At 47.8% G+C, this 14,269-nt stretch overlaps 1 protein-coding gene across 1 annotated transcript in view; it reads right to left on the bottom strand.

The window, feature by feature from the left end:
• The window catches only part of LOC119103926 (murinoglobulin-2), an 88,717-nt gene that overhangs the window by 38,219 nt on the left and 36,229 nt on the right, over positions 1-14,269 (bottom strand). Inside the window, exons 6-8 of the mRNA XM_037227628.1 lie at positions 13,233-13,432; positions 12,370-12,571; positions 11,462-11,612 (exon numbers count right to left, since the gene is read on the bottom strand). Of these exons, the coding sequence (XP_037083523.1) occupies positions 11,462-11,612; positions 12,370-12,571; positions 13,233-13,432 (553 nt within the window). The remainder of the gene's footprint in view (positions 1-11,461; positions 11,613-12,369; positions 12,572-13,232; positions 13,433-14,269) is intronic.

The following is a 14,269-nucleotide window of genomic DNA, read 5'->3' as shown; positions in this document are numbered from 1 at the left end:
GTGCTGCAGGTCGTACAGCGCCTGTGAAGGTATCCAAAATCGATAGTTTACCTTGGCTGCAAAATACTGAAAACGAGCTGAACAGGTTCAGTCATTAGTGTATGAGCATCACCGTCCTCTCAGATTAAGTTGTCTCCCAAGTCTCTACCCATGCATCCAGACGCAAACTACACAGATGATGGGATAGATGTACGTAGAAAAACAGAGTGATACTTAAGTAAAAGGTAGTCTTTTAGCGTTATCCTTGGTTTTGCTGGGACTGAATTACTACTAAATTATTTATTATTACTATCACCACTAAATTTGGCGTACTCTTACCTGAATATACCTCCAGGATGCCTCTTCACCATCCAGCTGCAGGCTCTTGTATTCGCCAAAGAGGTTTTGCAGCCTTTTCAGCATGTGCACCACATCCAGCAGAACATACACCTTCTGCTTGGTTGCAGGATGCAGGAAGAAGCTAGGAACGATGGGAAGGTAAAGTTGTTTTGGCTGCAGGTTCTGAACGCCCAAGTGGCCGAACATGGACAGGTTGGCTTGGAGCCCATCGGCCACGAACGCTCGCACCTTCAGTCCTGCATCACTCAAAGCACACAGGACAGTCTTGGTCAGTTCTGTCCGAGTCTCACTTGAAATGTGGTCTGTGAGAAAGTAGGCGACAGGATGGCGCCACACACTTTCGAGACCAACGGCCATGAACACTAGGGCATTTGTTGCCAGTCTCGTGTCCTCCACGTCCCCTGCACCCAGATCAACATGACCAACGAACTTGTCTTTGGGTTGCGAGTACACCTTCGCCTTCCGGATCGCCATCTCATCAATCATCAAGCAGCAGTTGGGGTCGATTTCCTTGGCTGTCATTTCACAGCACAGCGTCTGTAGCACCTCGTGAAGGAGGCCCACCTCGTAGCTGACGCTTCTCGTCCACTCTCGTGGCGTTGTTGCACCCGGTAGAGAGAAGTCCCTTGAGAGGAACCCACGCGCTATCGGGGAAATGTAGTGGAAGGTGGGGCAGAGCTTCTCGATTTCTTCAGAATACTTCTGGCCACTTTGCTTCTTCCTGCCGCCATTGACAACTTCGTTGGTGAAAAACGCTGACACCATTGGGTTTTCAAATCGAGATTGGATCACATTGAGAAGCTCGGCACCGACGACCCAGCTTTCGTTGAGGGCATCCAGAGTACTTTTGAGGCACTTGAGCCGCCTGTCGCGCCTCTGCAGCTTCTGTCGCAGCTCCTTCCGCTCGTAGCACAATTTTCGAACCTTTGCAGCAATCTTTTTCAGTGGACTGAAAATATGTCGAGTTGTTGCACTTGCGCTATAGCTATGCTCTGGGCCACCTGGGTGATGTTGGAGCTTCTCTGGGGTGTCCTGTGGCAGTTGCTGCTCTGATGCAGGCTGAAGCTGCTGCAGCTTTGAGGCAGGCTGTAGTAGCGCCTCCCCTGGGGCAGGCTGCAGCAGCACCTCCTCTGGGCAGGCTGCACCTGTGCCTGCTCTGGAGCGGGCTGGTGTGGCTGCCCGAGAAGCAGGCGCCTGACATGCTTTGGCTTGGGTGGAGTTGTGCATGGGCCAACACGCTTTTGGGGACTTTGTTGTGCCACTGGTTCTGTCTGCTCCGGGAACATAAAACATGATGGGATGCTTCCCTCACGTAGCATTCTGCGTTCACGGTATGGTTCAAAATCAGCCTCCATGAAGTGGTTACTGCATAGAAGTGCACTATGAGAGGGCTTCCATGTCCTTTGCTTTTCTCCCTGACGTCTTGTGGCAGTGATCCACTTTCCCAGCAGCTTCAGGTCATGAGGGTACCTGGAACAGAAAAAAAGATCTTCAATATGCACCTTATGCACCTTCCACAGCCTTTTTTTACCCCAGACTGATTCTGTCTGGTCCACATTTTGCAAGCATTACACCCAGCAGAGCTATGATGCACATAATGACCATGTCACCTCGATCTGAACGCTGCCCTGCATTATGTAACAAATGCATATCGTGCATCACAATTGTCATCATACCACAACTTGCTACATTTCTGTTTTTGCTACAATTGTCACCTTGGCACCATCATAATTTGCAGATGTCTTATGAGTTGGAGGGGTCGTTGGTGGCATTCATATTTCATGACACAGAACATGCCCCTTAGATGGGGTTATGTTTGGTTGTGTCTTTGTGTTCCAAAGAAAATTTGTGGTTGTAAGTGTGCTGCAAGTTGGAATTGCATTGTATATTCCCTTCAGACAATAGCAAGGCAACTTGATAAAAGTTTTATGTGAATTTGCACACTTAGGTAGTGTCTGGAAAGTTAAAATTCGGGTATCACCGGTGTCGGCCTCTCACTTCCTAGCACAGTCTCAATCAACAGAATCTAGTACAAAAGTCATACAATTTTGTTACCAGCAGATGCACAGGACATTTGTGAACACCTCTAGAATCTTCATTTAGCTCTATGTACAATATGATGACAATACAAAGCATTTTGTCACACACCTGTCAACCGGTCAGTTCACTTAATCTGTGGTGCGGCAGGCAGTGTGCAAGGCCCAAGCCAGCAATACCAATTTTTTTAGGTGTTTTGTACACAATTTTTTGCTGTGAGGACTTAGATCAAAAGCCTAAATTCTGGACTCTACAAAGTAAACACAAAATCAGTTGTTAGCTGAGCTTAAGCTGGATTACAAAATGTTGCATTTGGTACAGCTCTAAGCCTGTTGCAAATATTTTTTGGTAGTGCAAAGTGCCAAAATATTCAGCCATTTCAAGACACTGGTTTGAGTCAGTCATTATCCTAAAATCACATGACAAGGAGTAGTTTTCACTGTCTAGTTCAAGTCTTGTCTTGTCCAGCTTAGTCTTGTCTCATGAGATCTATTAACCACGCAAATAGCATGCTTATGTGCTATTTTCCGCTTAAAAGGAAGCAACTGCAATATCAATGCCATACCAACACACCATCAGTGTTGAATAGCACATGACAGCCTTTCAGAAGTGAGAAACATCGATGTCGCCCATCCTTGGGAGGTATTTTCCTACTGGTTCTTAGATGTTCATCTCATCTTCCCACTTGCCAACATGCATATTTAGTATCCTACAGGTGGATGCGACTGGACTCAGTTGTGATAAAATGCCTAGATAACGGTAGGAAAGCATACAGCACATGTGAGCAAAAAAATTAAAGAGGTAACTTCATATCTCCATCCTGATTACCAACAAATGCGCAGGTGGACAGTCGTGGCGCAGATCCGCATGCAACAAAATTACCAATTTATGCACCATCAAGCTCGAAAATACTTACTTGTGGAATGCTAAGCCATCTCCATGTCTTAGCTGATCACCCTGCCTCTTACTACACCCGATTACAGAGCAGCTTCTCGTCATTTTCGCCCTATGCGGCACCACGAAACGCCAGCGTACAGCGTTTCCAATGGTTGACAAGCGCCGCAGAAAAACGCTTGCCCTTCTGCAGCGTTGCCGGGCGGCACGTTTTGTAAAGTCGAGAAGTTTGTCTAGTCCGTTATAGTCAATGGCTTTGCCTATCAATTCATAGTAATGTTACAGGTTTGTTAATTTTTGCATGCAGCTGCATTTCCAGTTACAAATGAGAAAGTAAGTAGCTACTGTGCACATCACATAATACCAATGTCAGGACTACGGCACTGCAGGTAAGGATAAGTCGACAATACAGTACTGACATCATGGACAGTCCTTGGCAGGTTTCGGCGAGAGATTCATGACGCTTTATGACAACCTTCGCAGCATATCGTGCTTTGATATAAATAATCTGCCCTCAAAGCTGACGATCGCCACGTTGCATATGTCAAACAGCCCACCAAAGTTTCTCTTAAAGTTTCGCTTGAGCGCCGTTCCAATGTTATTAAAGTGCAAGCAAATCTCTCGACGTCTCACCTTGTATTAAGCATATTTGCAATAATGACGACATCGATAACAACTGCACTGTTGCAGCCATCGAATATTCTTACGTTGTTGCTAGACATGGCTGGCCCAAAGCCATGTCCTGATAGATATCGGGATAAAATATAAGATCGTTTTAGGTGTCGTAATTTGAAAGTGTGATCGCATTTATTTTTGTGGTCAGAAACTGGATCATACGTTTTACGACAAAAACATGCAGTTTTTGGGGGAGGAACAGGCTACAGAAATAGCATCGCGTCCAGAAACTAAGAATTTCACTGACATTTCCGTTTTCTGCTACCTCAACCAACACTTCAGCCTTCGCACCATGCACCATCACCTGAGCTATTACGGTGTAGAAGTCGTGTCGAAGTTTCGCTTTCGCTTCTCGCCATTGACTTGAGTCAGGTACGTACAGAATGCAACATTCTGCTGGCTTCGTTGTACGTAACTTCACGATACCTACGTCATTCGGGTCGTGGTGTCTTGCCAGACTTCGACTGTATTTCGCAATGAGCTTTAACTTGTTTCGCCAATTTTTAAAGACCTTTTTAGCCTGAAATGGCGCGATCCATGAATCTGAGGCGTAAAAACGAGCGCGTCAGACACCTTCCCGATAAAAAAAGAAAATTAAGTGGCCGACAACCACCAATCTTTGTAAGGGTGAGGGAGCCAAGTTGCAGTGGTTATTACAGTGAAGCTTGGCCCCTCAGTTGACTTAATTCTAGATCTGCCACTGTCGAGTAATTCATCAAACGCACGGCAAGTCACCGTATGAATATATTTGCCAAGCACAATGCCTTACCCCAGGTTTAAGGCATCGACAGCGTGCATTCCGGACGAAGGTTTGGCTGCATGTCGTACAAGAACTAAATATGATTGCATGATGTGTCTGCTTCTAAACTTTATCTTAAGCTGCCACCCGAGCTCTTCACATGGTCGAACCAACCCCATCCGGTTTCTTGCTAGTATCTAACATAATAAAAAAGTAGGCAAAGCGATTATCTGTTATAATCAAGCAAGCACAGCGACAATCTCTCAATTATATAGTCTTTATTGGAAGGTAGCTTTCGGGATAATTTCTATTATGTAATAAGCAGTGGTCAATCAATATTGGGAGATATAATTCAACCACGCATTCAGAATGGCAAAAGTCATACGTAATTTAACAATATTTGTGTGAGACCACGGCAGTAAAAAATGGACGATCTGCCCACAATCTGAAATACTTTTAAATAAATTCCCGCTAAAAGCCCGGCACCTGCACTCAATACCGTAAAATTTCTCAGGTGTAAAATTTTACGTTACAAAACAGGCTGAAGTGTTCATGCATAAAGTGGCATACGGCCACCACCATAAGTAGCACGGCGCACTATCAACAGCCTCGTGATGATGAGGTCCAACTCCTACCCCGCTAACGATACCAGTGCGACGAAGCATCATCCGGGCATAACCCCTTTTTCTCCCCTAATCCTTAAAATTTAGAAATGTAAATCTCTCTGTAAAATGAAATGTAAATCTCGATCGCTCACTGCTCTCTGGTGGTTGCCTCTTCGGGTCTCTGAGCTTGTCATTGGCTTTCCGGCACAGGCCTTTCGGCATCGGCATGTGCATTATTAGCCTATTTTTATTTTGCGCTGTTTTAAACCTGAATTTCGGCCGGACCACCAGGCACTTTCGAATGTGGAGCTCGGCGAATACTTCCGAACCTACATCCCCCGCAAAATCTTACGGCTAGGGTTGAGGCGGCATCATCACGAAAAGGCCGACGGAGACAACTGTCGTCTAGCGCTTGCTCCGTCACCCACCTGTGTTTTGTTACGATCAGTTATCGCGATGTGCAGGAAGTATACAAAAATGCGGATGTAAGAATGTCTTATGAACATGCATATGTGCTGCAGATAGCTTCGCATTTTAAGTTATTAGCCCGTTTGTGAAAAAGTATCATTTGTACGATGTTGCGAAGTGGTATATAATGCACTTATTGGGGGCGTTGCGGCTACGGTTGGTGTCAACTGTCTGCCGGAGTTGCTGGCGGATTGCCTTGTTTACTGCCGTTGTCTCCGAGGGTTTGAGGGTATGTTACATGGTATGAGGGTTCGGTCAAAACGTACGTTAAATTGTGTGCAACACTTTGTGTTGTCTTGATGCGTTTTAATTTTGATATTTATGACAATGATTGACCAAAGATGCAGAAGGGGCAAATATTATCCCGAAACGTAGCTTTTAATACATCACAAGTTAGCGGAAAATGCATCTTTTTACAACCTATGCCTCAGCTACATAAGATAACCAGACATAACAAACACGTCTTCTTGAATCAAACTGCACAGTACGCGCTTCAGAGAAGGGTGTCTTATGTCTTGCAGGGTGGCCCGTACTCCTGAAAATGAGGCAGACAAGTCAGCCAGCACTACTGTGGATCAATACAAAATTATGAGTCAATCATGTCCAATGCCATGAGCATCGCAATCTCACAGCGGACTGTCGCAATATGGAACGTGATCATTATTGTAGCACGTTAGCGATGCTAATCAGATGCGGTGGGTTGCTTTCCAAGCCTGGCAGCTGCCAATGTCACAAGCGTTGCAAAGTGTCAAGCAAGCGCAGCCGTGCAGCTGCTCGGCGTCCATTGTTACCGGACATAAGAGGTCAGCTCGATGTCAAGCACTTGTCGGGGTTGGGCAAAACGCACCACTTCGAATCTGTCCTCCACGGCGTAGTAGTCGTAGATTCTAACGACAGCGGGCTTCAGTTTTTCCACGGCCACGACCTGCGTGAAGCGCACGCTGAAGCACACCTCGGTGGTGGTGAACTCGTCGAAGTAGAGGCTGGCCTTGCCTTCCTTGAACTCCCACCGCTGGATCACTGCAAATACAATGATCGAAGCTGGATGAGCGCGCCACCGAAGCCTGCAGTTTCATTGCGAGTCCCATCGCATCACCAGGGTACCGCTCCGTGTTTGGATGGTTACAGCAGTGGACATGCGAACAGCGCGTCAGTCGGACGCTGGTGATCTGAGAAATCACACAGGCCCTTTAAATATCCCGCGTTTCAGTTCTCGGAAGTGGTTGGTGAGCGCAGTACCAATGCAAATCTGGCAGGCTGTTAGACAATGATGGGGTAAAGTGCCAGTCACGAGCGTGATATGTGACTCTGACGAACATGTTACCTGCTGAATTGTAAAAATGCTCATATCTAACGAAAAATTAAATTACGAGAAGAATGCATGTATATGTAATCGAATCCAAGCAAACAGGCATCACGTATTACGCTTCATTCAAATTTACAAACGAGCTCAAGAAAACAGGTATAACAAATCACGCATCAATTTCACATGCAAGCGATTTCAATAAAACAGGCATGGCGTATCACGCATCAGGCATCACTTGTATATATATATATATATATATATATATATATATATATATATATATGTGTATATATATACATATATATACATGTATATAAACTATTTTAGACCAGCACATGTTACACATCAAGGCATACATGAAGTCTGCATAATCGGCCATTGTGAGCCCTGCACGTTAAGGTTTGGTCGCCGACTATTTATAAGAATGGATTTACTTATTTCCCCGTCTGGATGGCCCTGTGCTCTGTAGATGGCTTAGCTGTAAAGGGGGTACGGAGTCCAAACCTTAACGTACAGGGCTCATCATGGCCGAATATGCAAACGTGAGATGTGCCATGATGTGTGGTGTGTGCTAACTTAAAATCGTTTACATGCATAAGTGATGCTCGACGAGTGATGCGCGATGCTTGCTCAATTGAGTTTTTTTTGCATGTATAATTGATGTGTGATGCGTGATGCCTGTTTAGATGAGCTCCCTTGCATGTTTGAATGAAACATGATGCATGATGCCTACTTACCTGAATTCGTTTGCAATTTCACGTATTTTTCTCGCGTGTTCTATTTGTTTATTATGTGCTGTAATCGCTGCATGGCGTTAATGACTGGTAACTGCTCATTGCCTCATCCCCTGAATGCTAGTGTTCTGTAAAAACCGTGGCTCGCTGTTTAAAAAAAAAAAACGTGAAAATCGAGCAGGATCATCGGCAGGCAGTTTTGAACTTACTTCTGACACCTTTTTTAAAAAGGCATTTTGCCGGAATATCAACTCATCTTCTCTCCATTCTACTGGTTTTTGTACGAGGAATAAGGCTATTGCAACCGTCTTATCTGTGCTTAAAAGCGCAATTTACACGTTCAATTGTCATGATGATGCTTGTGTTACGCTCTTGTACAACGCTCGTAAGATGACATGAATAAGGGCCGCATTCGAAACGGCGTGTAGCTGTAAGCACAGCCTCAAGCCTCGTCATAGGACAGCGAGGCTTTGCCGGTGCATCGGGGCTCCCCCGACGAGGACGTGTACACTGGCACTGGCTGGCACGTGTTATTTTGCATGGCGCTGTCAGAATTCCACATTGCCCTGTTAAGATTCTACAGTGCCCACCAATTTCCTGGTGTGTGGCTGGTAGAGGTGCCGGAGGGGGGGGGGGAGGGCGAGGGTCCCCCCCATTGTTGAAACTGCTCGTGTGGCAGAGTCACTGCCCACAAGAATGATAATAAGGATTGCTGTAATTACGCAGCCACCACGTAGCATAAAGCACGGCGCTTAAATTGAACAAATACGCTATTTTTCGTGTTTTTGTTCACGTTGGATTGAAATGGAATCTAAAACTTAAATGCATATCAATAACCCATTTATATTAAAAGAATACCACGCATAGACTTACCTCCTTCTTTCTCGACATCTCTCAGAGATTTGTCCACCGTCACAAACCCGGATATCATTTCGATCTCAATAATTGCCATGTTGCTCTCAGTATTGGGTTTCTTGAAACTTGCGCAGATACCTGTATAACACCATGAAGTCATTACCTTCAGCTCTAAATATTGAAACAGTAAGTTCCGTGAGAAAGGATTGCAGAGCTGTGCAGCATGCGCTCCATGACGATGATTGCAGAATTGACGGGAATATATACTGTCCCAAAATCTCAGATATATTGAATCTTTTGCCTCCCCACTGAAATTGTGTCAAAAACGTTGTTAGACGGTTTACTTCCAAGCGAAATTCTACGGTGTGAATGCTTTGTACGCGCTTGAGTGTGGCTTAACACACCTGTAAAATTGTTAACACGTTGAAATCTGCAGCGAGTCACAATGAAGTCTTCTAGATTTAATAAACATCTGTCATGTCAAGGATATCACTTTTGGCTTATCCTCGAAGATGAAGCCCAATGAAAAGGTGGCCATATGCAGAGTCCCATCGTCAGCCAAGCACCACCGCAAACAACTTACTCAAGGTGAATGTGGAACATGTGCTGCTCTTTTTGATGATGTTGGCCTTCAGATTGAAGCTTGGGTCAGCGAAAGCAATCCTGGTGTTGTACCGGAACAAGGACTATAAAATGGAGAAGACAAATCTGCCATTGATTCCCATTGTGTATGGGTGTAGGGTTGTTTACGGACGCTTACGCGATACGACTTCTTGCAAAGGAATAAAAGTAGAGATTACGAAAAAACACAGCGCGTGAGGGACCGCTCATTCCTGGACGTGACAAAGAGGATATCATTGACACCATCAGGATGGTGCTCCGGACACATCGCTGCAATGGTTTGGTGGCTTACAACACATTCGACACGGCTCTTACTATCATCAGGATTATCAGTTTGGGTCACCGAATGCTTCGCCGCTGACTCTAAAAAGAAAAGAGTGTTCATGACAGAAAAGTGTCAAAAGCGAAATTAAACGCGCTTTAGCTCTGCAGAAGTGCGACATAAGTGGCCATGAAATCATCAGTTTTCGACGGGACAACGAGTTGACCCTTTAGGCTAGATAAACGCTTTTCCGGTGCTGACAGTTGGGTTCAGCCAGGGATGAAGACTGAGATCATATGAAAATAACCGATACCTGGATTGATCACTACACCTAGATGGAAGGCCTAAAATCTTGTGTGTACCGCCATTGGCATGACCGTGAAGATATGTACTCGATTTTCTCTCAGCGGTTCCACCAGCGCCGCCCGGTCAGCTAACCTGCACGACGGCGCACCCCTCGCCGGCCACCTCGAACTTGACCGAGTTGGGCAGCTTCAGGGGGTCCGGGATCCTACGCTGTCGCGTGAGAAGGCGCGTGCTGGCGGTGACGCTGATTCGCTCCGAGAAGCCGCCCTGCGCGGACGCCGTCACGTCCACCGACATCTTGGGTGAGTACGTGGCGATGGCGAACTCAGTCAGGGCCGCCAGCGCCACCACAGTGTCCTGCGTGGACACGAAGCCGCCGACGCTGTTGCGCTGCGCGTTCACCCACTTGATGGCGAGCGCCGCCTCACCCAGGTTGGTCCGACCGCCGAGCTTCAGCAGCGAGAGCACCATGTATGACGTCATCTCCACGTCGACGGCGCGACTGCCGCCGTGTGCGCTGGACCGGTCGCCCTCCCAGTGCAGCTGGCCGCCACGGCGCACGCCTTTCTTCAGCAGGGCGGCCAGGCGCACAGCGCCCTCCCTCCTGCCACCCTGCACGAGCGCGTGCGCCACCAGCACCTCGGCGTACAGCGTGTTGAAGACGGACGTCTCGACGAGGAAGTCGAGGCCGCGGTTGACGGCCGCCTGCTGGCCGCCGGCCTCCATCAGTGCCAGCACCACGTACGCCGTGAGCGCCTCGTTGCCGCCTCTGCCGACGCCGCCGCGCATCTCACGGTGGAAGAGCGCGCCGTGCGGCCTGAATTCGCCGCTCGCCTCCTGGCGGCCGGCGATCCAGCGCGTGCTGATGTCTAGGTCTTTAGCATCGATGGCAATGTAGCGGCTGGCGGCCGCGTACGAGCGCACCACGTACGTAGTCAGCCAGAGCGAGCCGTCGCGGATCTTCGGTGTCCGCTCCGGGAAAGCGGAGTAGGAGCCCTCACGGCGCCGGAAGCGCAGTTCGCGCTGATAGCCTGAGGGCAGGAGCGGCTCGGTCGGACCGCTGGTGGCGTGCCAACACCGCTAAGAGCGGCTCGGTTGGACCGTTGGTGTCGCGCCAATACCACCAAGAGCGGCTCGGTCGGACCGTTGGTGGCGCGCCAACACCACCAAGAGCGGCTCCCTCGGACCGCTGGTGGCGCGCCAACATCGCCAAGCGTCACGACGGTGGGGGCATTGATGCAAACAAGGTTGGAGATGCAGCTCACAGCTTACCGGTGTTCGATAGCTGACGCAGGTCTTACAACGGGATTAACCAACCTGATCGTGCCATCAATGTTGGAAAGTACACACGAATGGCAGACCACTTGTGACAAGAGAACAGGCCACTTCCGACGGAACGAAGGCAAAGTGCATATTTAAAGGTTACATCCGAATCGGGACGTTCTTGCAATCAGGAAAGCTTATAAGCGAATAAGCCCAATCATGCAAACTTGGTCCCAATCGGAGAAATCCGTCCAGGATATTGGTACATTCCACACAAACACAGCGTTACATGAGATCTGCCCGCTCATCGTCAGCATGATGATGGACAGACACAGCTCTGGCTGTCCACCAGCTTACCGGTCCTCATGTTATTCGTAGTTCTTATCCGAAGAGCATCTGTGATCAGCTTGACTTCCTCAAGGTATCGCCGGACGAAGATGTTGGGAACAAAGCCGATCATGTTCTGCTCTCCGCACCCAGTCGGGACTCGCACCAAGCGTTCCAAATTCTGCATAAAAGGTTTATCTTTGTCTTTGGGTTTACAGTGCCCACAAAATTAAGGAGTGTTTTTATGGGATGAACACGAATTGGGCAAATACCACGAACACAAGCCAATATACTTGATATCGTTTGCGTTCTCTGAATGGAAAACTACAAAAAACAAAACAAAACAATTGGACCTACCCTTCATTAGCAAAGGATGGGCGAAAGACACTTTTTATGTAAACGCGCGTGCAAACCGTTCGGATACGCGTTTTTCTTAAACTTACGGCGCGTAAAATATCTTAGCATTTTTGAAGAGTCCCACCAAACATTCTCGAAAAAAATAAAGCGCTGCGAACCTGGGAAGCTGTTTTGATAAATAAGCGTTGTTTAATATCCTTGTTTGGAATATAAGTGAAGAGTCTTCAGTCTACAAAAGCTCATGTTTCATGTCATCTACACAGGTTTGCTAATGTTAACAGGCAATCACAATATGGCTCATGAAAATTGGCCAACGGCCTAGATATATATATATATATATATATATATATATATATATATATATATATATATATATATATATACATATACATATAGTATCGCTCTGGATACCACGCAAATGAAATATACCAAAGTATTGATACAGAATACTGTGACGTAATAAATTCCTTCCCAACGCAACATCCACAAAAAACCAGGTGAATGAAAAAGATGGCAGGGCCTTCCCCTACGCGTCACTTGTGCAGCCAACGACCGCGCCCGAATGTTCCGGTAACACTCACCGCGGAGGACGGCGCGAGCAGGTCGCCAACGACGGAGATCCAGGCGCGCTGCGAGTCGCGCACCAGCGTGGGAAGCAGTTGCAACGGGAACGTCACCACTGTGGCGGCTGGGGTACCCTTCGGCCGGCAAACGAAGGCGGTGGACACCTCCTCCTGCGGGAAGCCCTCAGGCTTCACCAGCAAGCTGCGGCGCAGCGCGTCACTGCAAAAACACGGAGTGTCCTAACCGCCCTGGACTTCCCGACCATCGGCACACCTGGGCTGCGTGGGTACTTTGGTGGGTACTTGCGCCGAGGAAGCTTGGCTGCGGGCGAATCGAGTTGTAAGCTCTCGCCCTAAATTATGCTCGACCCATGGCAAACCCGAACGGATCAACAGATGACACCGCACCGGAGGTATGCGGCAAAGCCGCTACATGAGGATAACCCTCCCATCACGCATTGGTAGACATACACAGCATTCTGGGAGTTATAGAGTGTGTGACAATCTGTAGACACCTACGTGCGTGGTATTGATATATATATATATATATAAACTATACGTATATGTCTAGATACCATGACACCTGGCAGTGATTGGAAGGAAAGTCGGTACGCAGCGTTTATTTTAGATCGGTGGTTTCACTGACAAAGCCAGCAGCAACTGCAACCTTCTGCAGATGAACGATACCTAACCTCCCTCTCGTATGTGACACTTGGTGATGAAGCTTCCCATTGGCGTACATGGTGTCACGTTGGGGCACGTGTTAGAGGTTAGCTAACATTGGGTGAGTGCCTGTCCGTCCGCACTTTCTCCACTCTGAAGCAGCTGTTTCATGGTGTGACCTGTTCCGCCTGGCAGACGTGCACCGGGGAGCAGTTCACCTGGCCTGCACGGTGTTGGGCTTGCCGCAGGCGTTGCCGCCCGCCCGCACCGTCGCCATGATGTCCACATCGCCCAGGCTGCTGAACTGCAGCGGAAACTCCACCACCGACGGCCGGTCCGCCCGCACGCAGATCGCGTGGGAGCGTGGCGCACCGCCGTCCACGCTGAAGTCCTTAGAGGGCGCCAGTTCGACCAGCACCTACACACGCGGGGCGCCTGGTCAGAGCTCGGGCCATAGCGCTGACGACCGGAGTTCGGGACAGGATGCAGGCGGTCGGGTAGCATGCCTGAACGAGACGCGAACGGTGTGGAAGGTATTTGTTATAGACTGCTGACGACAGAACTCCAACGACGCGAATTACCCGTGACGCTTATTGCACGTCACGAACTACTCATTCACGAGATTTACACGCAACATTAATTTAGAGGCGCGAACTGCTCATCTGTGAGCTTTACACGCAACATAAATGTGTTTGCTAAACTACCTGTCCAGGAGTTCTACACGCGACATGAATTTTGATGCACGAACTACGAATCCATTAGCATAACACGCGTTTGCAAAACGATAGCTTGTCAAGGTGTTTGTGAAATAAATGTCACTAAAGCTTCAAGCAGTCTGCATAGATAAAAAGGCAAGCGGACATGAAGCTATTATCCTGCGAATTCAACAAAATATTATTTCATAGCTTTGTTTTCTCCCCTGTAGTGTTTACCTTACTGACTCCTTTCGAAGACGGGAGTCAAATGTAAGAATGAAATGAGCCAACTCAGATTGGCTCAAATATGGCCCTGAAGATTCCAGGTAACGCGCATAATTATATGACAGCTTGTAGCGTCTAACACTTTATCATGTGTCCAGTTAAAAAGCTTTGAAAATATGATGGTGCAAATGCGAGGATTTGTCTTTTTTCAACGTGAAATGTATGCACAGCCGAAAGACACCTTTGTCCTTTGGAAACATGGCTCCACTGAACGTGCTAAATGGTCTACTTGGTCGGCGTTGAAAACCTGGTTGTACCGCACGAAGGCAAGTGAA

This window comes from Pollicipes pollicipes, unplaced genomic scaffold (assembly GCF_011947565.3).
Source record: "Pollicipes pollicipes isolate AB1234 unplaced genomic scaffold, Ppol_2.1 Scaffold_5724;HRSCAF=6776_pilon_pilon_pilon, whole genome shotgun sequence".
In the NCBI taxonomy this organism is placed as follows: Eukaryota; Metazoa; Arthropoda; class Thecostraca; order Pollicipedomorpha; family Pollicipedidae; genus Pollicipes; species Pollicipes pollicipes.
The sequence above is the reverse complement of the archived record's forward strand: the minus strand, read 5'-3'. Positions and strand labels throughout refer to the sequence as shown.